Source organism: Pholcus phalangioides, unplaced genomic scaffold (genome assembly GCF_987345545.1).
Source record: "Pholcus phalangioides strain wild (caught in Gottingen) unplaced genomic scaffold, Ppha-v1.0 ptg000018l_1, whole genome shotgun sequence".
Lineage (NCBI taxonomy): Eukaryota > Metazoa > Arthropoda > Arachnida > Araneae > Pholcidae > Pholcus > Pholcus phalangioides.
The window spans coordinates 329067-356003 of record NW_028301611.1 but is presented as its reverse complement, the minus strand read 5'-3'; the positions used below and the strand labels follow the sequence as shown (position 1 = coordinate 356003).

General features: G+C 43.5%; 1 protein-coding gene and 1 pseudogene across 1 annotated transcript; both read left to right on the top strand.

Moving 5' to 3' along the window:
- Positions 1–5170: 5170 nt before the first annotated feature.
- LOC149071485 (kelch-like protein 41b) lies at positions 5171–21277 on the top strand. The gene is made up of 5 exons (XM_089247916.1): positions 5171–5283; positions 13589–13705; positions 16746–16946; positions 19821–20044; positions 21023–21277. Exons 1-5 carry the CDS (start codon positions 5249–5251, stop codon positions 21187–21189), a joined length of 744 nt encoding a protein of 247 aa, XP_089104042.1. The 5' UTR covers positions 5171–5248; the 3' UTR covers positions 21190–21277.
- Positions 19527–19645, top strand: LOC149071486 (5S ribosomal RNA; annotated as a pseudogene).
- Positions 21278–26937: the final 5660 nt, after the last annotated feature.

Below are 26937 nucleotides of genomic sequence, written 5' to 3'. Positions count from 1 at the left end.
TAATAGAATCTAGATTGAACTATGGCATTGTATGGTGGGGGGGGGGGGGGAGAGAGAGATGGACATACTCTTCAGCAACCCTTCTACACTTTTTCACCACGCAGAAGTCCTTCATCCGTATCATTCTGAAGTAGAAATAGACTCCGCATACATTTCCACTTTTCAAACAATTAAAGATACCCCTTCTACAACAGTGTTTCTCAACCGCCGGGCCGCGGCCCAGTACCGTTCCTTGCGATCATTAAAACTGGCCGCGAGTCATTGGTCGTTTAATTTCCCCCCCCCCCCAGTAACAGTAATCATTCACTGTTACCCATGTGTTTGACCGGGCCTTATACTTACAAAAATGAATGAAACCGTTCCGCGGGCTTCCAAAGGTTTATAAAAGTTGCAATGAACTCTCCCTCTCCTGCGTACGCACTCGAGTCCCGTATATGCGGGACGATCAGCAACTTTCATTTTTCATTGGTGAGTAGATGGTTTTTCAGCATTCCTATATATTCTGTAATGATTCATAAATCACTAAATGTCGATTCCACTACCCCACAACATGCATAAAATCGGTATTAGAAGTTCGTAAGTTATTGTCGCAACTGGCCTCTCGTCTGATAAGGGTGGCTGTGGGACGCTGCTCCAAAATATGGACCCCCCCCCTTTTTTCTTTTTTGGTCCGGTTATTGATACTGACCCTGCTTATACCATCTTATTATACTTATTATACCCAGTGAAGTCATCGTATTCCTGGCTGCCCTGAAATGGTTGTCCGTGGATTTCGTCCATAGGGAGCGCTACACCAAGCAAGTGATGTCGTGCGTCCGTTTCCCAATGATGACGCTGAAGGAAGTCGTCAGTTGCCAGAACCCTCCACTGCTGCCGCAGGTCACCAAAGTCCCGGATGTGAACCTGATGCTTCTCAGAGCTACATGGTACGTACATTGATATCATCTTTGTCTGCAGTAACTCCACGGCTTACAGACGTTTCGAGTTACGGATCGAAGTACTTTGGTGAATCCCATATCGACTTTGGCGGCATTCAGAAAAAGATTGAACCGGACTATTGCCGCTATTTTGACTCTAGAATAGATCCTTTGTATTTTGAAGGCTTTATACTATGGGTTGTAACTTACACTTGAGTCGCACGGGGTTTTTCCGAGATGGGTCGTTCAAATCCGCTAACTACCCGGTGGGGTCTTGAGCTATAGCTCTCAACCCAAACTTGATTCGCAGGGGCTTCTGAGATGGGTCATACAAATCCACTTACACAGCCAAGGACCTTTTGGACTATGGTTCACGATTAAGCTTGATTCGAAAGAGCTTCTAAGAAGGGTCGTACTAATCTGCTTACAGAAGAGTCTCTTGAGCTATGGGTCCCGACCCAAACAATGATTCGCAGGGGTTTCCAAGAAGGGTCGTGCATATACGTTTACAACCAGGCACTTTCGAGCTGTGGGCCACGACCCAAAATTTATTCCCGGGGCTTCCGAAAAGAGTTGTACAAGTCCACATTACATCTAGAGACTTTTGGGCTATGGGTCACAACGCAAACGAGATTCGCAAGGCTTACCAAGATGGGCCGTACAGATCCATTTACAGTCTGTTATAAATGCACTTATTGCGTCACTGGTTTCACTAAGCTCGAAGAACAAACTGTCCAATGGGTGCAAAGGTGATCTTGCCGTTTATTTCTGACCGTGGCTGAAAAGGGTCAGGAACCCCTGTACTATGTGTACCCAGGTCCACAACTAGGGGAGAGCAAGTTCTGGTGCTTCGGGTGCTGGATTGGGGGGGGGGTGGAGTTCCCCCTCTAAATTACAGAGTTTTAGTCTCCAATCACACAAAATATTTGGAGCTCTGTGGCTCCCGGGGGGGGGCGCCCATGGGCAAAAGCCAAGTGAACGAAAGATACGCAAGTAACGTATTTAATTAGTAAATAGAGAAATTAATCTTGAATATGGGGACCACAGGAGTGAAATAGATTGACTGTGGGGAGGGAACTAGAAGGGAAATAAATACAAGGGTGTTTTCGTAACTCTTCCGCCAAAATGAAAGGGAGTTGATAGAAAACGTCTCGATAAGTAAATTTTGCTATGGAACCCAAGGTCGTAACTCACGGATTCGAGGGATGCGCGGGCATTATCCTACTCGAGAAGTCGCCAAAATATGGCAACCTTGCTCACGAAATGAGGACCGATAGGGAAATTTCTCCTTTTCTGTCACACGCAATTGTGGAGAAGCGAAGCCTTTTTTTCCTTGTCTGACTGGGTATACATAGGGAAAACACATTTTTCCCCTTTTCTGCCAGGAATACACAATAGATATTTCTTTTTGGCGCCAATGACTTAAATCGCATGTTACCACGCACTTCTCTGAAAAAACTGCAGTTTGCGACGTTGTGATAAATTATAAAAAAAAAATTGTCCCGAGGTGTGCACAGGACATGCCCTTCTCATTTTAGAGTTCTTGGACACCCTGTCTAGGACTAATTCTAGGTTGGCTGGTCCTTTGCGGCACGGATTTTATTTTGACTATCCCATTCGCATCTAAATTGGACGGAGTGATGAGTATATAGACCAGGGGTTATTTTAGTTTTAATTAGAACCCCCCCCCCCGGCTTCCGGTGACAATAAGATGAAGACCACGTACCAGTCAATAAAATGAATAGCCCCGTACCCTTAACAGAATGAGGAAAAACAATAAAATATGAGTAAAATATTCACAATCTAGCTCACCGACCCCCCCCCCCCGAAAACTCCCTAAAGACCCAAAGGGAGGTCTGTGTCCCCCCCCCCCCCCCGTGGTTAAGAACGACTACTCCTGCACCAAAAGCTACGAACCCTTTAACAGAGTAAGGGGAAAAAATGTGGAAAGCAATCGCTTGATTGTTTTCTCTCATCGAAGCTCACGGACCCCCTAATATCTCCTCCTGAAATACCCCCAAGGACTCCAAGGTACATGGACCTCTGGTTAAGAATTCCTGTGATAGACCGAGATCTTTGGAAGGACCCTGAGGCATGTGAAAAGTAAAGAAATCGCTGGAAAAAAATCCGTAAACGGTTTGGAAAGCCGTTCTAGGCTGGCCCCCGAGTGAAACGTAAAATCTACGAGTTTCCACCGAATTGGCGTGATTTCGATTTACGAACGAAGCTCGAAACCTGTTCGTAATTCGAAGATTGACTTGATTTTCGTACCGTTCGATCAACGGAGTTGTAATTTGCTTTTGCCTTCCCCTCCCCCGTCTATAGTTACATTGCTGCAAGAATGATCAGCGGAGAGCACGTATTTGCATCGTATGCGTGTAGACCCCGTATATACACGGTCAAGAAGAAGCCGGTGATATTAACGGTACGTGCGGACTTTTATAACTTAAAAATAACAGATGACAAAATCATTTTTTTTTTTCGAGATGTCTGTAGACCAGGGCCACACTTATCAGACGCGGAGCTCGGAGTGAAAATAATTTCGGGGGCACCCGATTTTATATATTTTGTGGGGGGGGGGGGGATAGACATCCAAATATTCATGAATTATCACCAAATACATAGAAAAATGATGAAAAATATCTACTCACCAGAAAATTCAAAATTAATCAAAGAAAAAATTCCAGAATTGATGAAAGTTCAGAATTAATGAGAGAGGAAATTCCAGAATTGGGGGGGGGGGGAGAAATTCAGAATAAATTAATTAAAAAGTTCAGATAAAAATTAACAATCCTTGTGTGAGAGAAAAAATCCCAGAATTGTTCAGAATATTGAGAAAGATTCAGAACTAATGAGAGAAAAATCACAGAATTGATGAAGTTTCCGAATTAATGATTAAAAAAAATAATCCCAGAATACTGATAAAGATTTATAATTAATGAGAGAGAAAGCTCCCAGTATTGATGGAAATTCAGAATTAATGACAAAAATCCAAAAATTGATGAAAATTCAGAATTAATTACGAAAAATCCCAGAATATTGATAAAGATTCGCAATTCAAGGGAAGAAAAAAAGAATCGATGAAGATTTCTCCGAATTAATAACATCAAAAGCCCACAGAATATCGATTAACATTCAGAATTAATGAGAGAGAAAATCGCAGACTTGATAAAGATTCAGAATCAGAGGGAGGAAAAATCCCAGAATTGATGAAGGTTCTAAATTAATGACATAAATGCCTATAGAATATTGATTAACATTCAGAGTTAATGAGAGAAAAAAATCACACAGAACTTATGAAGATTCAGAATCAAAGAATGAAAAAGTCCCAGAGAATTGATGAAGGTTCCAAATTAATACCATAAAAGTCCACAGAATATTGATAAAGATACACAGAATCAAAGGGAGGAAAAATCCCAGAATTGATGATGGTTCTAAATTAATGACAAAGTCTACAGAGTATTGATTAACAGAATTAATGAGATTTGATTCAGAATTAATGAAAGAAAAAAATCACACAGAACTGGTGAAGATTCAGAATCAAAGGATGAAAAAGTCCCAGAGAATTGATGAAGGTTCCAAATTAATACCATAAAAGTCCACAGAATATTGATAAAGATACACAGAATCAAAAGGAGGAAAAATCCCAGAATATATGATGGTTCTAAATTAATGACAAAGTCTACAGAAGTATTGATTAACGGAATTAATGAGAGATAAAAATCACACAAAATTCATAAAGATTCAGAATCAAAGGATGAAAAAGTTCCAGAGAATTCAGCCCCAAGGTTCTAAATTAATACCATAAAAGTCCACAGAATATTGATTAAGGTACAGAATCAATGAGAGAAAAATACCAGAATTGATTTAAATTCAGAATTACCGAGAGAAACAATTCAAGTATTGATGAAAATTCTCAGAATTAGAGAGAAATAATTCTAGAAAATGGATAGATATTCTTATCAGAATTAATGCGAGAAGTAATTCTGGAATTGATGAAAATTCCAGAATTATATCAGTTGAAGCTCAGACACCTTGTTACAAAAAAAATGTATTTGATATACTATGTATATTCTTCACCTCTATATTACGTAAGTGCGAGGGCCCCCACCAAACCGTGGGGGGGGGGGCCGTGTGATCGTACCCGGTGCACACTCCTAAGGGCGGCTCTGCTGTAAACTTTGAATGTGTGAAATCCATGTGAAGGCTCGTGAAGTTGTACATTTTACAGGAGGCCTACCTGTACGAGAGGAAGAAGTACCAACGACGCGTGATCGAAGAAGCAGCTGAGATTCTGCAGGCTCACTACAGAGGTTTCAGGACCAGAGAAGATGTTCTGGAAATTCTTGGACGAGATAGCTCAAAAGTAAGGGTTTCGTTTGACTATAAACATGGAACATACGCAAGCTCAACCCGTGGCCCACGGGCTAAATATGGCCCTCTGAGTCATCTTATGTGGCTTATGACCTCAAACCTAATTTTGTGAAAATGAATCAAGCGACACAATTCCACATCACCTAATTGTCCTCGCGGCTCATTCCCAGACCACTTGAGTGACCCGCGGCACATTTAGTGATCACTACAGTGATGTGCGGCACATTTAGAGATCTCTTCAGTGACCCGCATAACATTTGGAGATCGATTCAATAACCTGCGTAACATTTAGAGATGTATCTAGTGACCCGCATATAACATTTAGAGATCACTTCTGTGACCGTGGCGCATTTTTAGATCACTTCTGTGACCGTGGCGCATTTTTAGATCACTTAAGTGGCCGGTGATGCTGTTTCAGATCACTTGAGCGTGCCGTGGCACATTACCGGATGAATGAGAGAAATAAGTTTAGAATATAGATGGATATATTCGCAGAATCAATGAGACAAATACTGTAATTCTAGAATTAAATCATTGAAGTGTTTCCAGTGTGACCCGTGGCACATTTGCAGATCATATGAGTGAAATATGACACAGTTGTAATGTACGTGATTTACCCGCGGCACGTATAAAGATCTCTTCGGTGTGACCCGCATAACATTTACAGATTAATTCAGTGACACGCGGGGCAAACTACGGTATAATACCACTCAAGCGGAGCGCGGCACAGTTCCAAATGACTAAGTGACCCAAGGTGCAGTTCCACATTACTTAGTTGTTCTCGTGGCGCATCCCCAGATTACTTGAGTGACCCACAGCACAGTTCCAGATGACTCGAGTGGCCCGCGGTACATTTGCAGAGCACTTAAATGACCGGTGGTGCTGTTCCAAATAACTTAAGCGTATTGCGTCATAATTACAGGACTTTAAAGTGTGACCATTTACATATATCTAAAGTGAAACGTGGCACAGTTAGAATTTGTTTGAGCTTTGCTTGTTCCCGCGGTAAACTTAAACATCGCTTTAGTGACCCGTCAGACATTTATAGATCACTTGAGTGAAACGTGACGCAGTCCCAAATCACTTGAGTGACCGGCACACAGCACATTTGGAAATCACTTCACTGACCGCGGCATGCCACCATATCACTCAAGCGGCGCATTTACAGCTCACTTAAAAGACCGGTGGTGCTGTTCCAGATCACTCAAGCGTGAGAGCGGTGGAAAAGACAACACAAATTATCTTCTTCATTTTACGTAGTTATATTGAATATTATTCCGAAAATAGATCCATGGTCCTCATTTTAATGACGCGAGGGGTCCGTGCTCCAAAAAACGACCAAGGACCCCCAGTGCTAGGCATATTTTGAGACGCGTGGGAAGTGACCTGACGCGAACACGGCCCCCCCCCCCCATGTTATGTATATATTGCACACAACCAATAACAGTTTATTACTGAGCCTTCGCGTGGGCCGCAGGCCGGTCGTCCACTGGAGAAGCGACCGATCCCATCGCTCAGAAAGTACCAGAACATCATTCATTAGTAGCGATCTTCAGACAGTGATTTCCGGCTACAACAGAAGAGAATAATATCCGATTCCAACGGGATCGCGCGACGCTTGCCATATCTGCGCAGGTGCAGTACGGTTGTTTACTTTTTTTTCCCCTCCTTTTGATATCTCTCTCTCCCCTCTTTTCCCGCGTGAACGTAGATACTGGAGTTTGACGATTGTCGTTTGTGATAGGTGATGGGGTGAATCATTAAGTGATCAATTATTATTTAATTATTAGGGCTGTGATTTTTATGATCTAAATATGAAGTGTCGTTGCCAATAGGTTAAAAAATATGAATTGCAGGTTTTTCCATGATGTGTGGTGAACCCGTGCCCGGAAAATTCACCGCCAGCAATTTACCGATAGGATAATTCACAACCATAAAAATTCACCGAATGGGGAAAATTCATCGACCAACAACAATTAATTCATCGACAAAGTGAGTGAGTGATTAAATAAGTCAGAGTGTTCGTGAGTGGGCAGGTGAGCAAATGATCGAGTGAGTGAGTGAGCAGGTGAGCGATCCACTTGGTCACTCACTAAATCACTTAGACACTCACTAGTTCACTCAGGCATTCACTTGGTCACTCACTCACTGTCATGCACTTGGTCACTCACTCAATGTCATGCACTTGGTCACTCACTCACTGTCATGCACTTGGTCACTCACTCAATGTCATGCACTTGGTCACTCACTCACTGTCATGCACTTGGTCACTCACCCACTGTCATGGATACTGGAATCACTCACTCATGCGCTCACTCACTTTGTCGATGAATTAATTGTTGTTGGTCGATGAATTTTCCCCATTCGGTGAATTTTCATGGTTGTGAATTATCCTATCGGTAAATTGCTGGCGGTGAATTTTCCGGGCACGGGTTCACCACACATCATGGAAAAACCTGCAATTCATATTTTTTAACCTATTGGCACTTGGTCACTCACTCACGGTCATGCACTTGGTCACTCACTCTGTCATTCATACAGTTACTCACCGACCCGGTCACTCATACGATTACTCGCTCACTATGTCACTCATACGATTACTTACTCGCTATGTAATTCGCTAGGTCACGCACTCACTATGTCGTGCACTCTGTCACACACCCGATCACTCATACGATTATTCACTCACTCTGATACTCACCTGATCGCTCACGTGGTTACTCACTTACTATGTCATTCACTCCCTCTGTCATTTGTACAGTCACTCACTCACTCGGTCCCCTCATACGATCACTGGCTCGCTCAATCGCTTACTCGTTCAATCACTCACCAGTTTACTCATTCGGTCACTCACTCACTTATTCGCCAGTTCATTCGATCACACATTCACTCACTTGCTCAATCACCTGATCACATACTCGCTGATGAGGAACTGTTTGAAAACAATTGACCGACATCAGTTCGACATTAGGGAATGAACGATAGTGTGAGCAAGTGAACGATGAGTGAATAAATGAGCGAAACCAGCCTGTCACTAGAGCTAGCTCATTCTCACTCCCTCAGTCAATCTCTAGATAGCTCATTCTATCACTCACTGGGTTGCTCCCTTGGTCACTCACTTCCTAGGTCACTCATTTCATCATCAACTCATTAAGTTGTTCATTTTGTTATTCACTCAATCACCTGGTTGCTCACTCTATCACTAACTACTTCAATCACTTACTAGGTCGCTCAGTCTGCTGCACACACTCAATCACTAGGTCGTTTCACTTACCGACTAGATCGCTCTCACACTCAATCAACAGATCACTCTTACTCACTAAGTCACTCAGTCTACTGGTGGGTCATTCTCCATGACGCTCACTCACCCACTAGGGTCACTTACTCTATTCTATGCCATTCACTCTTTCACTCGCTCACTCACCAACACTAAACACTTTCACTCACTCGCTAAGTACTTCATCATTGAATGACTCACTCACTCGATCATTCCTCGCTCACTTATTGGCTCACTGAACCGGGTGTATCTGCGTATAATTTTATTTGAACCCAATATGGATATCATTAATATCAATAACAACGGATAAATAATTTCATCAAGTCTACCCGCGGACCATTGGTTGAGAAACGCTGCTCTATGATATCACGTGTGGTGGAAAATTTTCTGATCAATAATGTAAGCAATTTCTATAACGTGACTCGAAAAGCTAATTTATCACTCTGTTCACGTCACCAGAGTTCGGAACAATCAGAAGAACCGGCTCAGGACAATCAAAGCTGGTTCAGTTGCCTGCGTATCCCGGGCAGAAATAGGTCCTCGTCAAACGCCAGAGCCGGATCATTGTTCGAGTCCGCGCGCGAGAGTAAAGTATCGCTCACAGATATGGCTATGAAGCTCCATATGGATTCCGCGGTCATCTTGGTCTTTGGAGTGAGCGACTCCGATGCACGATCAACCAGGAGAGCGTCAATGTTATCATTGATACGGGACCAGGAACAATGTGAGTTTATTTTGGGGGGTTACGGTGTTAATTCCAATCAATTTACAAAAAATTTACGAAAAAAAATTCGGCACGAGTGAGTGAGCTAATGATTGAGCAAGTAAGAGAACGAGCAATGACCGAGAGTGAGTGAGCAAACGACCATTAATAAGCTTAGGCGACGGAGCTGAAAATTCGAGAGCGACTTCTTTATTTATTCTAACTTGCTGGAGACTGGAATCGGCCTGTCACTAGAGCTAGCCAGCTTGCTCGCTCTCGCTGACTCACTCACAAATCGCTCACTCCCTCTCTCTCGCTAGCTCACTCAATAGGTGGCTCGTTCTATTATTCAATCCCTGGCTGTAAGTGAATATGTACGACCGAATCTAGGAAGTCACTGCAAATCAAGTTCGGATTGGAACCCATAGCTCAAGAATCTCTTGGCGTAAGTGGATTTGTATGACCCTCCTCGGAAGCCCCTGGGGAATCGAATTTGGATTGGGACTCATAGCTCAATAATCCCCGCCTGTAAGTGGATTGGAAGACCCCCATCTCTCGCTCGACTCTGTGAATCGAGTTTCAGTCGTGACTGATATATCAAGAATCCTTGGCTGTAAGCGGATTTTTACGACCCATCTCGGAAGTCCTTACGAATGAAGTTTGGGTTAGAACCCATAGATGAAGAATCCTTTGCCGTAAGTGGATTTGTATTACCCTCCTCGAAAGCCCCTGGGAATCAAATTTGGATTGGGACCCATAGTTCTAGAATCCCTAACTTTTGCAAGTGGATTTGTAAAAAATGGTTCCTTATACACGTTAAAATACTGTAAATGAACATATGTGTTAGGGGCCATTCAAGTGTTACGTAAGCAGATTTTCAGCCATTTCTGTCCCCCCCCCCTCCGTCAGCAGCTTAGAATATTTCATATCTTCAAAAAGGGGTGGTTGATGACGTAAGCAACCTTCAAACCCCCCCCCTTGTCAGCATATCCGACCCCCCCCCTCCTCGATGCTGACGGAATACTTGAATGACTCCTTATGAGAACGAAAAAAAGTATAAATTATAAATATTATCAGCATTGTAATGTTAGCATTCTTCACATTTATCACCATTTTGAAATATAACCAACATCACTGATCGAAACCATCCTCCTATACTGAAATTTGAGCACAAAATTTCCGGTAAATTTAAATAATTTATTGACGATTTATATTAACCAATATAAACTGAAGAGCAGAAAGAAAATGGTACAGGCATGCGTGTGCAAATAAAGAGATATGGAACCAATCAGAGTACGGAGCTGCGGTCCGCAACGCCTATATAACGCAACAAGTGCCTGGCATAGTTGTTAGATCGGTTACTGCTGCTACAATGGCAGGTTATCGAGATTTAAGTGAGTTTGAACGTGGTGTTATAGTCGGCGCACGAGAGATGGGAACGACATAGCATCTCCGAGGTAGCGATGAAATTTGGATTTTCACGCACGACAATTTCACGAGTGTACCGCGAATATCGGGAATCCGGTAAAAAATTAAATCTACGACATCGCTGCAGCCGGAAAAAGATCATGCAAGAACGGGACGACTGACGAGAATCATTAAACGTGACAGACGTGCAACCCTTCCACAAATTGCTGCAGATTTCAATGCTGGGCCATCAACAAGTGTCAGCGTGCGAACCATTCAACGAAACATCATCGATATGGGCTTTCGGAGCCGAAGGCCCACTCGTGTACCCTTGACGACTGCACGACACACAGCTTTACGCCTCGCCTGGGCCCGACAACACCGACATTGCACTGTTGAGGACTGGAAACACGTTGCCTGGTCTGACGAGTCTCGGTTCCAATTGCTTCGAGCTGATGGACGTGTACGGGTATGGAGACAACCTCATGGACCCTACATGTCAACAGGGGACTGTTCAAGCTGGTGGAGGCTCTGTGATGGTTGGGACGTGTGCAGTTGGCGTGATATGGGACCCCTGATACATCTACATACGACTCTGGCAGGTGACAGGTACGTAAGCATCCTGTCTGATCACCTGCACCCATTCATGCCCACTGTGCATTCCGTCGGACTTGGACAATTTCAGCAGGACAATGCGACACCCCACACGTCCAGAATTGCTACAAAGTGGCTCCAGGAACACTCTTCTGACTTTAGACACTTCCGCTGGCCACCAAAATCCCCAGACATGAACATTATTGAACATATCTGGGATGCCTTGCAACGTGCTGTTCAGAAGAGAGATCTCCACCCCCTCTTACTCCTACGGATTTATGGACAGCCCTGCAGGATTCATGGTGTCAATTACCTCCAGCACTACTTCAGACATTAGTCGAGTCCACGCCACGTCGTGTTGCGGCACTTCTGCGTGCTCGCGGGGGCCTTACACGATATTAGGCAGATGAACCAGTTTTTTTGGCTCTTCAGTGTATATACGAGCTGGGGATTACACATAATCACCGGTAAATGTGAAAAACAAAATCTATTAAACTTTAAACTTACAAAAATGGCTGTAATCATGTATAATAGCCGGAGCGTTTTTTTTAATTATGCGTTCTAATCGGATATTTCAAATTTCCGTAACATACACTGGTGTGAGAAATTAAGAGAATTTGCAGATTTGGTCGATTATCTCTAGAACTACTGTACCGATTTTGATGAAATTTGATATGTACATGCATTGATACAATACAAAACAAATAACCATTCAATAATTGTAATACACACGCATGATCGTGCGTTACACTCGTTGGAGTCGGGAGGCATGAAAAAGCGGTTGCAGAATAAACAAAAAATGGGTTAATAGGGGGTATGTCCCCTCTTACAGATATACAGGTCTCGCAGCGTGATTTCATACTTGAAATAAGGCAGTTTATCATTTCCTGTGGCAATTGGTCCCACTCGTCCAGCAACGCTGTTTTCATTCTCTGGATGGTTTCCGGAGGGGGGGGGGGTTGCGAGTTGCAATTGCCCTCCCCAGAACGTCCCAGACATGCTCAATAGGGTTAAGGTCTGGAGATCTGGCTGGCCAATCCATCCGGCGAATATCCTCACTCTCTAGAAAATCGTCGAGCAGAAGAGCTCTATGTGGCCTCGCGTTATCGTCCATTAAAATGAACTCAGGGCTAACTGCACCCTGAAAAGGCGAACATAGGGCTCCAAGACCTCATCCCTATACCTCACACCAGTCACAGTGCCTCTTTCAAAGACATGGAGAGGTGTGCGGTCATCCAACATGATGCCTGCCCAGACCATTAAACCTCCTCCGCCATAATGGTCGATTTCGCGGACATTGGAGGGTAGGTAGCGGGTCCCTGGTTCTCTCCATATGAACGTACGGCGAGAATCGGTGCTTAGGCTGAACCGGGACTCATAAGTGAAGAGAACGATCGCCCATTGATCCATACTCCAATCTCTATGCTCTCTGCACCATGATAAACGGATTCTCCTGTCCGTAGAAGTGAGCGGGACGCAAACAGCAGGTCTTCTTGCAAACATCCCTCTCTCATGAAGTCTTTTGGAAACAGTCACCCGCGGGTTCCTGTGGCTGCATACAAGTCACGAGAGAGCTGAGAAGCTCCTGTTACGCCTCGCTATAATCGACAAATGGCGATCTTCTCTGGCCGTCGTGGCTCTTGGACGACCTTGCCCAGGCTTTCTCTCGATGGATCCTGGAACTGTTTCCATAAGTTACACACGACGCTGGGCGTTAAATTGAACTCTCTACAAATCTGGACTTGAGATTGGCCTGCTTCTAGCCTCCCCACCTCATTCCATCATCTAAACGTTGGTGGTTACTCATTTTTACTGTTACAATTTGAAATTAACCGATTGCTGCAAAATGACACCAAGAAATTCGCAGAGGTGTGCTACCGGACGAAATGCGTCTTAACTTACGCGCGCTTATAAAGCCTGTTTCTCTATTGGCTCCGCCTACACACACGTGTACGCTTACGTATTTGACGTAAAAGATTTGCATTTTTGTCTAGAAGCAGTGGTTTTACATTCAGTTCAGTTCTTTTCATGAAATTCGATAAAATATACAAATTCTCTTAATTTATTTCACCAGTGTATATAGTGGTTCTGTTTTAATTAGGAAAAATTATTGTGGTGGTGGGTTTTTCTTTTTTGTACGAAATTTGGCGCCATCTGTTGTGAAAATCGAAGAAAATGACGTCATCAAGGGTGCGCGCAAGCATCATCCTTTCTCAGTTTGGGGTCCGTCGGATTGTTTCAGACATTTTTACGGGTCCTTAGATTCAGAAAGGTTGAAAAGCACTGTTCTATAATATTATCGTAATTTCGTTTCAGGTCAGGACGTACTTCGCTATGTGCCAGCCCTGAACGAATGGACCGTAATGGAAGAGATGCCGTTCACCCGTACCCACATGTGCTCTGTGTACTTGGACGATCATATCTACTGTATAGGTGAGTGAGCCCCGTGTTTCCCTGATGATTGTAATATCGAATTTTTGGAAGTGAAACCTCAAAAATCACTCCCACGGCTAACATGGGAGTGATTTTTTTTTTTTTTTGAGGGAAAGGAAACAGCCATGGGAGTGATTTTTTTTGTGAGGGAAAGGAAATTCATCACGAAAAGTGAAACGTTCTTTTTCCTCACAACCCGTTCCGTTCAGTAACTGTGATGAGGTTCCGAGAAGCTTGTGGTGGGGGATCTCAATGGATATTCGGCGGTGTAAAGCCGGGTTTTCCTAGAAATAGGTGTTTTGCACCGCGTGAACCGACGTGTATAATTTTCATTCAGCAGCAACGTGTTACATAATCACGCTACGCATTTGTGTTTTCCTAGCTGGACGCATCAGATCAGGGTGGCTATATTATAGTATATGGCCCTGGCATCAGCTACTCTATCGTCTGCTCCGGTTTAAACAGAATTGAAAGAAAACACAACACAAATGTAGAGAAGATCGGTGAAACGCGCGGCGCACGACGCATTTTATTCCTCCAGAAGCAGCAGTCGGCCAATCACGCCTGACCTAAAGCGCTATCGTGAGGCGCGTATTGCGCTCTGTAGGAAAACAGTCATACTAATTTTCTTATTGGTGAATGGACGGCGTGTCGCGCTGAGCGATTCACGTTGCACGCGGCACAGAAAATCTACTCCCAGGAAAACCCGGCATAAGGGAAATGAAGTTGGGTGGGTTGAGGGTTTGGTTTGGATGGTTTGTATCGGACAAAGGCAGTTCATTACCTCCCCACTCTCCCGTGAAACCACACCTCCCTGGTCACACGAGAGTATATTTCGCACGGGAATGCAAGTTTTCTGACGTCACAGGGAAAGCTCCTAATTGACTGTGCTGTCATGACTAAGAATACACATCCAGAGAGTGCTTCACTTTTTTTCTTTTTCTTCTTATAATTCACGTCTGTACTAAATCAACCAACCCCGATTATCACCAGAAATTTTTAGTGCACAAATCTATCACAAATGGGATTTATAGGCTCAATTACGATTCCCAAACTCGTTAGAATTCTACGGGGTTGATGGTGTCTTAGGGTTTAAGGGGTCCGTTAGATCAAGTTTGGGGGGGGGGGCTAAGACACATAAGGGGGTCATCAAGATCGTTCTTATTTAAATTTTTCTAATTAAAATTAAATTTAATGGAGGTGAATCCATTCACGTCAAACCCAGAAGTGTCACTTGCATCGCTCCAGATTCCTACGTTGATTTTTCCTCTGTGCCGTGTCGTAATAAAAATATTTGTTGAATGACCAATGAATGATCAAGCAGTGTGCATGAAACCTCACTCTTACGTCACCAGGGGGATGTGACACGATCATCGGAAAATCAGACAAGTTCGTGACAGTGGCGTCCTGCTGTCGCTACGACGTGCCCACAAAAAAATGGTCCGATATACCCTCCATGAAATACGCCAGGAAGTACCACGGTGCCGACGTTATCAATGGCGTGATCTACGTCGCTGGTGGCAAGGATGAGAAAGAAAGGTACGTAACGTCGCTGTCTCGCTTTGATGCACCTCTCAATCCAAAATCTGAATCGAGGATGAGGTTCCTAGATTGGTCGTTCAAATCCACTAACAACCAGGGCTTCTTGAACTTCCCAATACCCAAAATTTGATTCGCTAGGGCGCATCCTAGACCTGTAAATCCACTTACGGACAGGGTTTCTTAAATTAGTGGTCATGATCCAAACTTGATTCTCAGGGGCTTTCGGGAGGAGTTGTACAAATCCACTTACACAGACACTGATTCATGGGCCATGGGTCACGAGCCAAACTTAATTCGCGGGGGCTTTCGTACGAATTCACTTTAACACAGGGATTCTTGAACAAAACCAAAACTTAGACATAGATTCTTGAGCTGTAGGTCATGACCTGAACTGAATTCACAAGGCCTTCCTTGCGGATACGGTACGAATCAACTTGCATGCCGCGGAGGATTTTTGAGCTATAAGTCTCGACAGGGGCGTCGGAAGTGTTTCGAACTTGTGGGTGCTCGTCTTGAGTCCCATGTAGGAAATTTCGATTTCTGAATCAATTCTGTGGGTGCTCGAACCCGTTTTACAAACTTCCGTGGGTGCTCGAGCACCCACAGCACCCCCGGCTCCGACGCCACTGAGTCTCGATCCAAACTTTATTCGCGGGGTCATCCGAGATGGGTCGCATAGATCCACTTACTGATAGGGATTTATTTATGATCCAAACTTGATTCGCAGAAGCTTTCGGGGTTGGGGTCATACGAATCCATTTACAGATGGGGATTCTTGAGCCATGGGTCACGACCCAAAATTAATTTTTCAGGGGCTTCCAAGAAGAGTCGTACAAATCCACTTATAACTTGATTCGCCGGGGCTTCCGAGATGGGTAGTACAAATGCACTTACAGCTTGGGGGCTCCGAGATGGGTCGTACACGAATCCACTTATATAGTTAGGGATTCTTTAGTCATTACTCAAATTTGATTTTCAGGGGCTTTCGACTCGAGTTGAACAAATTCACTTACAGGGAGGGGTCCTTAAGCTACGGGGATCAAGACCTAAAGTTGATTCGCAGGGAATTCTACGAAGAATCGTACAAATCCACTTACAGAATGGATTCTTCAGCTATGGGTCACGACACAAACTTGATTTGCAGGGGCTTTCGACACGAGTTTTACAAATCCACTTACAGAGAGGGATTCTTGAGCTATGAATCACGACCCTAAAATGATTCGCAGAGGCTTTCGAGAAGAGTCGTAATCCACTTGCAGACAATGATTCTTGCGCTACGGGTGAGTCCCTAACTTGATTCTCAGGGGCTTCCGAGATGGGTCGTAGAAATCCATTTACCGTCCTGTTAAGAATACACGTATTGCTCCACTGGTTTCACTGATTTCGGTTGACAGCCTCGTGGGTCACGAAGCTGATGTTACTGTCGATTTTGGGTCGCTGCTGAAAAAAGTTACGAACCTAAATAGATTTATATCGTTTAACTATGGGTCCTTTGCAGGCTACTGGACTCCATCGAATGTTATAGCCCTGAAAAAGGATCCTGGAAGGAAATAAAGATGCGTATGGGTCATCGTAGGATGGGTAGCGGCATCTGCGCTCACAGGAACCAGCTTTGGATCGTTGGCGGAATGGTACTGGACGAGTTTTCGAAACAGTGTATCGTCAGAGACGTCGAACTGTACGACCCACTCAGTGACAAGTAGGTAGCTTTGAAGCTTATACCTCTGGTGATATACCAGAGGTATATCCTCCGTACGAAAAATGGTAGCACCGCGGTGCGGTTCCACCTCACTTGAGTGACCCGCGATGCAGTTACATGTCACTTACGTGACCAGCGGCATTTTTACATATCACTTGAGCAAAGTGCGGGACACTTTCAGAGCACTTGAGTGGCCCGCCAAACATTACCAGATCACTAAAGTCTGAGCATCGGCAAAATTCCAAATTGATCAAGTGCCCTTCCCCCCCCCCCCTTCCATCAGCATATTCACAGATCACTTGAGTGACCAGCAGCACATTTGAAAATCACGTTACTAGCCTGTGGAGCTGTTCCAAATAACTGAAGTGTCCCATGGCGCATTTCCAGATCACTTGAGTGGCCCACGTCACATTCACAGATCACTTAGGCCAGTGTTTCTCAACCACCGAGCCGCGGCCCAGTTCCGAGCCCTAACACTAGTCATACCGGGCCTTGAATGATTAGCAGTGTTTCATTTCTCCCATTAATTTCTCGTTAGTTGTGTGTATGACAGGGCCTATCACTTACGCAAAAGAAATTTACCAGGCCGTGGGCTTCCAAAGGTTGAGAACCACTGTTCTGGGAAACTATTTTTAGTTGTTTGTTGAACTGGTCCTCCACTCTCTAGGCCTTTTTGTTGCTCACCGACCTGATCCCTTGATCTGCAGGTCACTCGTTTAGTTATTCAGATGCTTGCACACTCCCTAAATCACTTATGTTCTTGCACTGTCTCTAGATAACTCACATGCTTGCACGCTGTCAAAGCCACTATTTTGATCGCTCACTGATCTGGTTCCACACTCTGTAGGTCCCACTTTTCATTGTTCCCTGACCTCACCCCGTACTCTGTTGGTCATTGTTTTGGTCACTAACTGACCTGGTCCCTCGCTCTCTAGGTCACTCTTTCGGCACTGACCTAGTCCCTCGCCTTCCAGGTCACTGTTTCAGTTGTTCAGTGACCTCGTCCCTCGCTCTCTAGGTCACTCTTTCGGATGCCCACTGATCTGGTCCCCCCGCCTTCCAGGTCACTTTTGGTTTCTCGCTGACCTGGTCCCTCGCACTCTAGATCACAGTTTCAGTTGTTCACTGACCTAGTCTTTCGCTCTGTAAGTTTCTCTTTTGGTCATTCAGATGCTTACACACACACACACTCTAGGCCATTCGCGTGTTTGCACACTCTCTCTGAGCCACTGTTTAGGGTGCTCACTGATCTAGTCCATGACTGCCTAGGTCACTGCTTTGGCCACTTTCTGACCTGATCCCTTCTTTCAGTTGTTCACTGATTTGGTCCTTCGCTTTATAAGTTTCTCTTTTGGTCACTCACATGTCTGCACACTGCTTTGGTTACTCACGTGCTTGCACGCTCTCTTGATCACTCTTTAAACAGAGGTGAATTTATGGTTTTGCTGCCTGCGGAATTGACGCCCGGAACTATAGCCCGATAAACTTCCCTGTAAATACGCCTCTGGTTAACTTGTATAATGTTAATAATCTGATGTATTTTGCCACGATTTATTATTGTATATGACTATACAGGGTGAACGTGACATGTTTTGCCAAACGAAAGGGGGGGGGGCTTGATATACGAGCCAAAGTGGAACACGAAACACCCTTTCAACCCTGTCTTATCTTGAACCGTTTTCGAGTTATGGTGGATAATCGGTTATGTGAAAAGAATGCGTCAAGTCTGAAAAAGAAACCCCAGATTTGTGAAACTTGTGAGAGATCTACACGCAACCACAGCACATATTCGAAAAGAGCAAAAAAAATCCTATGAAATAACACCAATTTCATCCAAATATCTGTATTCAGTGACTAGCTACAAGCGCTAAAAGATCGGCAAAGTTCAAAATCGAATTATCGCCAAAATATTTCATCGCCAATCCCAAGATCTGTATCCGCCAATTGCGAATTCTCGTCGAACATCTCCTTCCACAAACGCTGATTTCAGTGATGTATTGCGAGCAAACGGTTAAAAGCTGGTGGAATGGACAAATTTTTGGTAAATTTCACTGATTTTTTTGGCAAGAAGGGTGTTTGCATAAGCACAGATGGAAAAACGTTGGTAACAATTCGATTTTGAACTTGCCGATCTTCCAGCGCTTGTCGTTTGCCATTAAATCCAGATACTTCGATACTTTCCCGAAACTGGTGTCACTTTATAGAAGTTTTCTACTCTTTCCCAAATATGCGCTTAAGCCGGGTATTCCTAGGATTAGGCTTTTTGCGCTGCTTGAACTAAACTGGATCATTTCGCGTCTGCAGAAACGTGTTACATAATCACGCGACGCGTTTGTGTTTTCCTAGCGTGGCGCATCAACTCAGGGCGGCTATGTTATAGTATATGGTCCTCGCATCAGCTACTCTGTCGACAGCATTCTCCGGTTTGAAGGAAAAGAAAACACACAAGGGTGAAGAGAACATCGGCAAAACACGCGGAGCACGACGCATTTGACTTCTCCAGAAGCAGTCGGCCAATCACGCCCGGCATAAAGCGCTGTCGTGAGCCGTATTGCGCTCTGAAGGAGAACAGTTATACTGGTTTTTCCTTATTCCATGCTGAAAACACCGGTTCTCGTCCGATCACCGAAGTCAAGCAGCATCGGGCGCGGTTAGTACTTGGGAGGGTGACCACCTGGGAACACCGCGTGCTGTTGGCATCGCTTTTTACCCCGGCGGTGACCCATCGGTTAGAAATTCTAGGACAATGTTGGTGGGGGTGTTCCATGTTCCACTCGGGCTCGTCTATCAACCCCTTTCGTTTGCAGAACATGTCACGTTCACCCTGTGTATATGATCACCACTATATATATATATATATATTCATCTCTTTAGGATAGATATTTCCACGCCGAAACTGCCGATGTCTTTGAGTTTTCTGGGCCTCGCGAACTGCCACGATAAAGTGTTCTCGATCGGAGGCTTGACGTATCAGGGTGACGACCAAACTCAGTCGTGCAGCGTGTCCAACGTGTACGTGTTCGACCACGAAATCATGAAGTGGTCTGACTGCGCACCTCTTCCGAGTCCAAAACACATGATCTCCGCCGTGACGTTTGGTAACGTTCTCGACTCATACTATCAATTTTCGCTTGCGAAATACAGTGCGTCCCACAAAAATGTCAACACATTCCACGCGGCTTAACCCCCCCCCCCCCTTTACGATCACGGACGTAATATTTCGTGCAAACGCCAGTGGAATGAATTCGAACAAGTTCTCTGTGTTTTCTTTCCTCTCTCTTCATTACCGCGAAGCTTTATAATTACCCTATCTCAACTAAAGTTGCTTTTTCTTTCCCTCCTTTCTTTGTATACCCGTTTTAATGGTTTTTCCACACACATAATGTATCTTTCTACAATATGCATGTAAGAGCGGAAGAGAACACGTGGGGGTGAGGGTGAAAAGGGGAAAAAACTTTCTTTTCCAATCCTTATCTGGATTATCTTATTATATTTTTCCCTTTTATATAATTTTTCCTTCCCCTTCCTTTTTCTAACGTATGAGGTTAGGTTAGGACGAGGTCACTAGATTTATTGCCGATTCGTCAAATAGAGGTAATCCAAATACTCGGGGATTTCTGATAAGAATAACGGAATGATAACTATAACCCAAAAAAGTTCGGTTTGCAAGAACATTGGCCATACATCCTGTTTGGTCGAACGAGACACTTGGACGTAAATGGTGGATGAAACACTGTTAGTACAGTAATTTTACCTCAGCCCCGAATCGTCGGCTAAAGCTTGACGAACGTTTCGGACAGAGAAAAGATTGAAGAAAAATTCGGGTCCGATCACTTCCGTCGGACTTGCATGCAGCGCTCTCTGTCGACAATAAATTGAAGTATTTTTTTTTTCTTTACCAAGGAAAAATCCCCCTCTTTCCGAATCTTTTAATTTTTATGAATTTTTAAACAATTTACGAATTTATGGGACACCCTGTATTGTGTATGAATATAAGTCATTGTATTTACGATTAATATTCTGATATGTAAATTCAATGGCAATCTTCCCCCTTCTTCCCCCCCCCCCTCCTGTAGGTTTGTCCATCTTCGCCATCAGTGGCACGAATGAATCGTCTGACACATCTACGTCGAAAGAAGTCCTTTGCTACGATGCCCACGACAACACCTGGAAGCATTGCTGCCCGCTGCCGAACCTTTACAGCGGTTGCGTATCTACGGTCCTGGTTCCCAAGCTGGTATAAATAGACCTTGGACCAGACGAACGTTGGAATCCCCCAATCAGAATGCAGTGTATCGATCAGCCTGACAATAAATCGGAACTCTGAAGCCATTCCCAGTGTGTCTTTCTCGAACGTTATAACACCTCTCGTAAGAAATGAGCATTTAAGCTTTATTTTGTCACTACCCCAGTGGCGTGTTTACAGGGGGCCTATCAGGCCCCAGGTCGGCAAATTTGAGGAATGAGCGGCCAAGAAAATTGGTAGAATGGATAAATTTGTATATAACCCTCAGTTTTTCCGCCTCTGCCCAGGCAGCACGAGACTATTTCAGTGAGTGAGCAAAAGAGTGACCTAGTAAGTTTGCATGTGCCGCTGTGGTGGTCGAGTGGTCATAGTGACGGACTCGCATCGCGAAGACCCAGATTCAAACCCCACCATAGTGGTGGTCGGGTGAAGTTGATTTTCTGTGGTTCCCAACTTCGACGTGCGAATGCCAGCGGATCTCCCCCTTTAAAAAGTCTCGCCACAGAGAGCAACAGACCTACAAATGTAATTCAATCATAACACACCACACTCACTTCCCTTCTGTAATATAGATGGCAGCACTGAAAATCACACACAACAGTACATATGCACTCAGACTGTTAGGTACAGTTGCACTTCCGGCACAACTCACTAGGTAGTAAATCGCCCATAGATGACGATAGATCTGAGTTGTGCTCGGTTTGATAGAAAAGAAAGTTTGCATGCACACACACACATGCGCGAGAGAGTAATAGAGTGACTTAACGCGTGAGCAAGCATGTGAATGACTAAACGAGTGACGTACAGAGCGTTGCTCCAGTTGCTCAAACACGTAATTGACTTAATGAATTACGTAAATAATTCTTAACCCGTTCAAGTACGGAGAGTAAACGTGTAGCGCTTAGAAATTCTGATGATCTTGACATTACCAGCCAATCAGAGTCAAGCAACTGTGACGTCATAGAAACGTCACAGTAGCCCGCGAGGCTACCGTAGCTTTTGATCCATTTGGCGCCACCATATTCCCTAGAGACATTTAATAATGGATATTCTAAATTTAACTTCAGTTCGCAACCAGGATTGATGCAGTGGGAAGTTCACGGGACGCTCACAACGAAGGTTGTGAGTTCGAGTCCCTTCATAGTCATCCAATTTTTTTTCTAACATCTTCGTATGAAAAGTTTAATTTCTTATTACATTTAATTTTTTCTTGTAACCGTTGCACGGGATAAATATGATTTATTATATTATAATTCACCACCAATTGTCAGATGCACGGGAATGAGGGGGGGGGGGTGTTCCCAAACAGCGAACTTGGCGATACAATGGGGGGGGCACCCCCGTATAATAAGTTATCGTTTATTGAATCACTAAAAAATGTTTTCATTTTTTTTCTGATTTAATCCAAATGTGGTTCAGTTGCATCAAGTTGACAATAGTAACGGCTCGCGAAGCTGGGCCCTGCTATCATTTATTGATTCGTAATGCTAATAGATTCATTAGAAAACCAAACATAGAAATTGTGTTTCGGCAAGCCACTGTATTTATTGCATGTCAATATAATTATTATTATATAATATATATCATTATTATTATGATCGTTATAGTATTATAGTATTGTTAAATTATATCATTGTAATATTATAGTGTGAGCAAACGAGACGTAATGACAAAATAAAAGCGAAATCGTTAATAAACGCTGGTCTTTGGCGATAAGTTGCCAAACGTAACAGCAGGAGGTACACTTTACACATACGGTGATGTTTCTATAACGTCACATTAGCCTGATTCTGAACCCGGTTACCCAATTACCAAAAATACGGTATGATTGAGTAGCCCGTGGGAAGTTTAGTTTGACCCGCAATCTCTCTGAAAAGTTGAAGGTTTAGTACTAGGAGACTCAGGTTCCTTAACTTTTCCTGAGGAACTTAACCATTTATTATACTTTAGTTGCTAAGCTTGTGAGATAAATCATACTAACACACGATTATGAAGAGATAATTCCCAACGTTTATTTTTTTTTTTTATTATACTTCGAAGTTTTGGTGACTGACTATACATCCCGTATTTTCCGGGACAGTCCCAGTTTTTTCGGCAGTCCCGAATTTTTTGCAAAATCGTCCCGGTTTTTCGCGTATTTTCAACGAAAATACCTTTAAAATTACTTTTAAAATTATCTTCTCAACTAAGAAATTACATTGTGGTAACTACGACTACAAATAAAAAAATTTCGCGTATCTGCCATATTTTTTTTGTTTTAATTCCCTGCAGTTTGAAGTGGCACTTCATTTCCCTCGATTGGTGACTTTCCTGTGATTTTGGCACGAGTTGGCAATTTTGCTTACTTTTAGCATCATTTTTGGTGATAAGTGGCAATGTCCCGTATTTTCCCGTATTTTCAATCTCAATTGCACGTATTTTTCCTCGAGCAAATATGTTCAGCCTATTCGCAGTGTAATTTTTCTCCTAGAAAGAAATAAGAAAAGTAATTCTGGAAGCCCAAAAGAAAGGTAAAAGGGAGAAATGTCAACATCGGAGGTCACTCGAAATGAGAATGTCTGGTAACCCTAATCATATTATTACGAACAGTCATTAATATTAAAATTTTAATAAAAATAACTTTACCATAACCGTATGAGTACCATCGTAACCCTCGAAAACTGAGAGTCAGTTTTCGAGGGTTACGGTACCATCCGATAGTTAAATGACAGCATCAACAGTTATGAATCGAATTACAGAAACTTATACCTCACGTGTCGTCTGCTTCTTTCTGGTACATTTGTTTCGGATGTCTCCCCCTTATGCTCTAAAAAAATAACTGAACTTTGAGTTCCAACTCGCAGTTCAGTTTGTTGACTTTGATTTTAAGGAACCGAAATGAATGGAAGGTCACTTTACTTGCTGTCGTCTGCTTTTTCCTGGTATTTTGTTTCGGACGTCTCCTTATTCCCTAATAAAATAACCGAACTGTTAGTTCCAACTTCCAGCTCAGTTTGTTGCTCTCCATCGTGAGGAACCGAACTGAACGAAAAATTCAGATCTTCATTTCTCACCACATGAGTAACTTTTGATTTTTTAACTAGATGGCAGCACTTCCTCAGTTTGATTCAAATATTATTTTGATTAAACTTGACTTACTTTGACTTACTCAGTTTGATTAAATATTTGATTATTAAATCAAACTGAAACCCCCCCCCCCCCACCTCACTTTAGCTGTCGTCTGCTTCCTCCTGATGATTTGTTTCGGACGTCTCCACAGTTACTGGAAAAACAACTGAGCTTTTATTTGCTGTCTTCTATCGCGAGGAACCGAACTAAATGTTTAAGACGGACTTAAGGGGACGCCTGCGTTTCCCCAAATTTCCCAACAGATGGCGCTACTTTTCCTCCAAGAAAAGAAACCCTCACCACCTCATTAATTTTTTCCGATTAAAACAGAACCGCTACATATGTTACGGAGATTTGATAAATCCGGTAATTATGCATAATCACTGGCTATTATGAATAGCTACCAAAATCTTTGTAAGTTTACTAAATTTTGTTTTACACATTTACCGGTGATTATGTGTAATCCCCAGCTCGTAATGGTAAATATGATAAATCATCAATGAATTATTTTAAATTTTAACGGAAATTTTACTCAGATTTCAGTCTAGAATGATGGATCCGATCAGTGATGTCGGTTGCATTTATAATAATAACCACGTATAATATATCACGTATAAATTACGATAGCGATTATATATATAGCGATTCACGTTGCACGCGCCACAGAAAGCCTACTCCTGCAGGAAAATCGAGCTTTATGGAAGAATCAATCCACTGCATTTTGCAGTAGCACTTCATTCCCCCCTCCTCCATATGGTCGATTTTCCAGTTATTTCAGTCAAAATTGTCAGTTTTGCTTTTTTTGTTTTGGTGACAATTAACGATTGCCCGTATCTTCAATTTACACTGAAGAGTCAAAAAAACTGGTTCACCTGCCTAATATCGTGTAGGGCCCCCGTGAGCACGCAGAAGTGCCACAACACGACGTGACATGGACTCGACTAATGTCTGAAGGAGTGCTGGAGGTAACTGACACCATGAATCCTGCAGGGCTGTCCATATATCCGTAGGAGTAAGAGGGGGTGAAGATCTCTGCTGAACAGCACGTTGCAAGGCATCCCAGATATGTTCAATAATGTTCATGTCTGGGGATTTAGGTGGCCAGCGGAAGTGTCTAAAGTCAGAAGAGTGTTCCTGGAGCCACTTTATAGCAATTCTGGACGTGTGGGGTGTCGCATTGTCCTGCTGAAATTGTCCAAGTCCGTCGGAATGCACAATGGACATGAATGGGTGCAGGTGATCAGACAGGATGCTCACGTACCTGTCACCTGTCAGAGTCGTATCTAGACGTATCAGGAGTCCCATACCATCACAGAGCCTCCACCAGCTTGAACAGTCCCCTGTTGACATGTAGGGTCCATGGATTCATGAGGTTGTCTCCATACCCGTACACGTCCATCAGCTCGAAGCAATTGGAACCGAGACTCGTCAGACCAGGCAACGTGTTTCCAGTCCTCAACAGTCCAATGTCGGTGTTGTCGGGCCCAGGCGAGGCGTAAAGCTTTGTGTCGTGCAGTCATCAAGAGTACACGAGTGGGCCTTCGGCTCCGAAAGCCCATATCGATGATGTTTCCTTGAATGGTTCGCACGCTGAAACTTGTTGATGGCCCAGCATTGAAATCTGCAGCAATTTGTGGAAGGGTTGCACGTCTGTCACGTTTAATGATTCTCGTCAGTCCCGTTCTTGCATGATCTTTTTCCGGCCGCAGCGATGTCGTAGATTTAATTTTTTACCGGATTCCCGATATTCACGGTACACTCGTGAAATGGTCGTACGTGAAAATCCAAATTTCATCGCTGCCTCGGAGATGCCATGTCCCATCTCTCGTGCGCCGACTATAACACCACGTTCAAACTCGCTTAAATCTCGATAACCTGCCATTGTAGCAGCAGTAACCGATCTAACAACTATGCCAGACACTTGTTGCGTTATATAGGCGTTGCCGACCGCAGCGCCGTACTCTGATTGGTTCCATATCTCTTTATTTGCATACGCATGCCTGTACCAGTTGGCTCTTCAGTTTATATAATGCCTGTATTTTTCTCGGTGAATTGATATATTTTTGGTATATTTTGCTCTCTTTAGCTGTCTGGGCAGAAGCTGATTAATTGAGGGTTGTACAAATTTCGCCCCCCCCCCCTCTCCTCCCATTCTAATAACTAGGGCTAGGATTTTTATGCTCTAAAAACTTCTAAAAAATGCATGTATGCTTTTGAAAAACTAAATATATGCCGCCTATAAAACGAAAAATATATTCGAAAAAAACTTTTCATTCTTATCTCAGAGATAACATTAGTATAATATGATAGTGATAAGTGTTGATGCAGTCTAAACTATTATGAACCATTACTGATTGTAATAAACAAACTTAGTTTTACCAACTAATCTTATTCAGTGCACACGAGTTCCTAGGAAAGATCGGTATATTCGTTCCCTCTGTAGTGTAGGGCGTTCACCTGGAAAGTGAATGGACGTGGGTTCGATTCCCCGCAGAGGACAGTTGAATTTTCTCTCTTTCCAAAAATATATCTTCGCATTAGCCAGCTGTTACAAACCTTAGTGTGTGTGTGCGGATAGTGACATCATCCTCGGGTGAGTCGCCATCTGATGACATCGTGAGCAATTGTCAGCTCTGG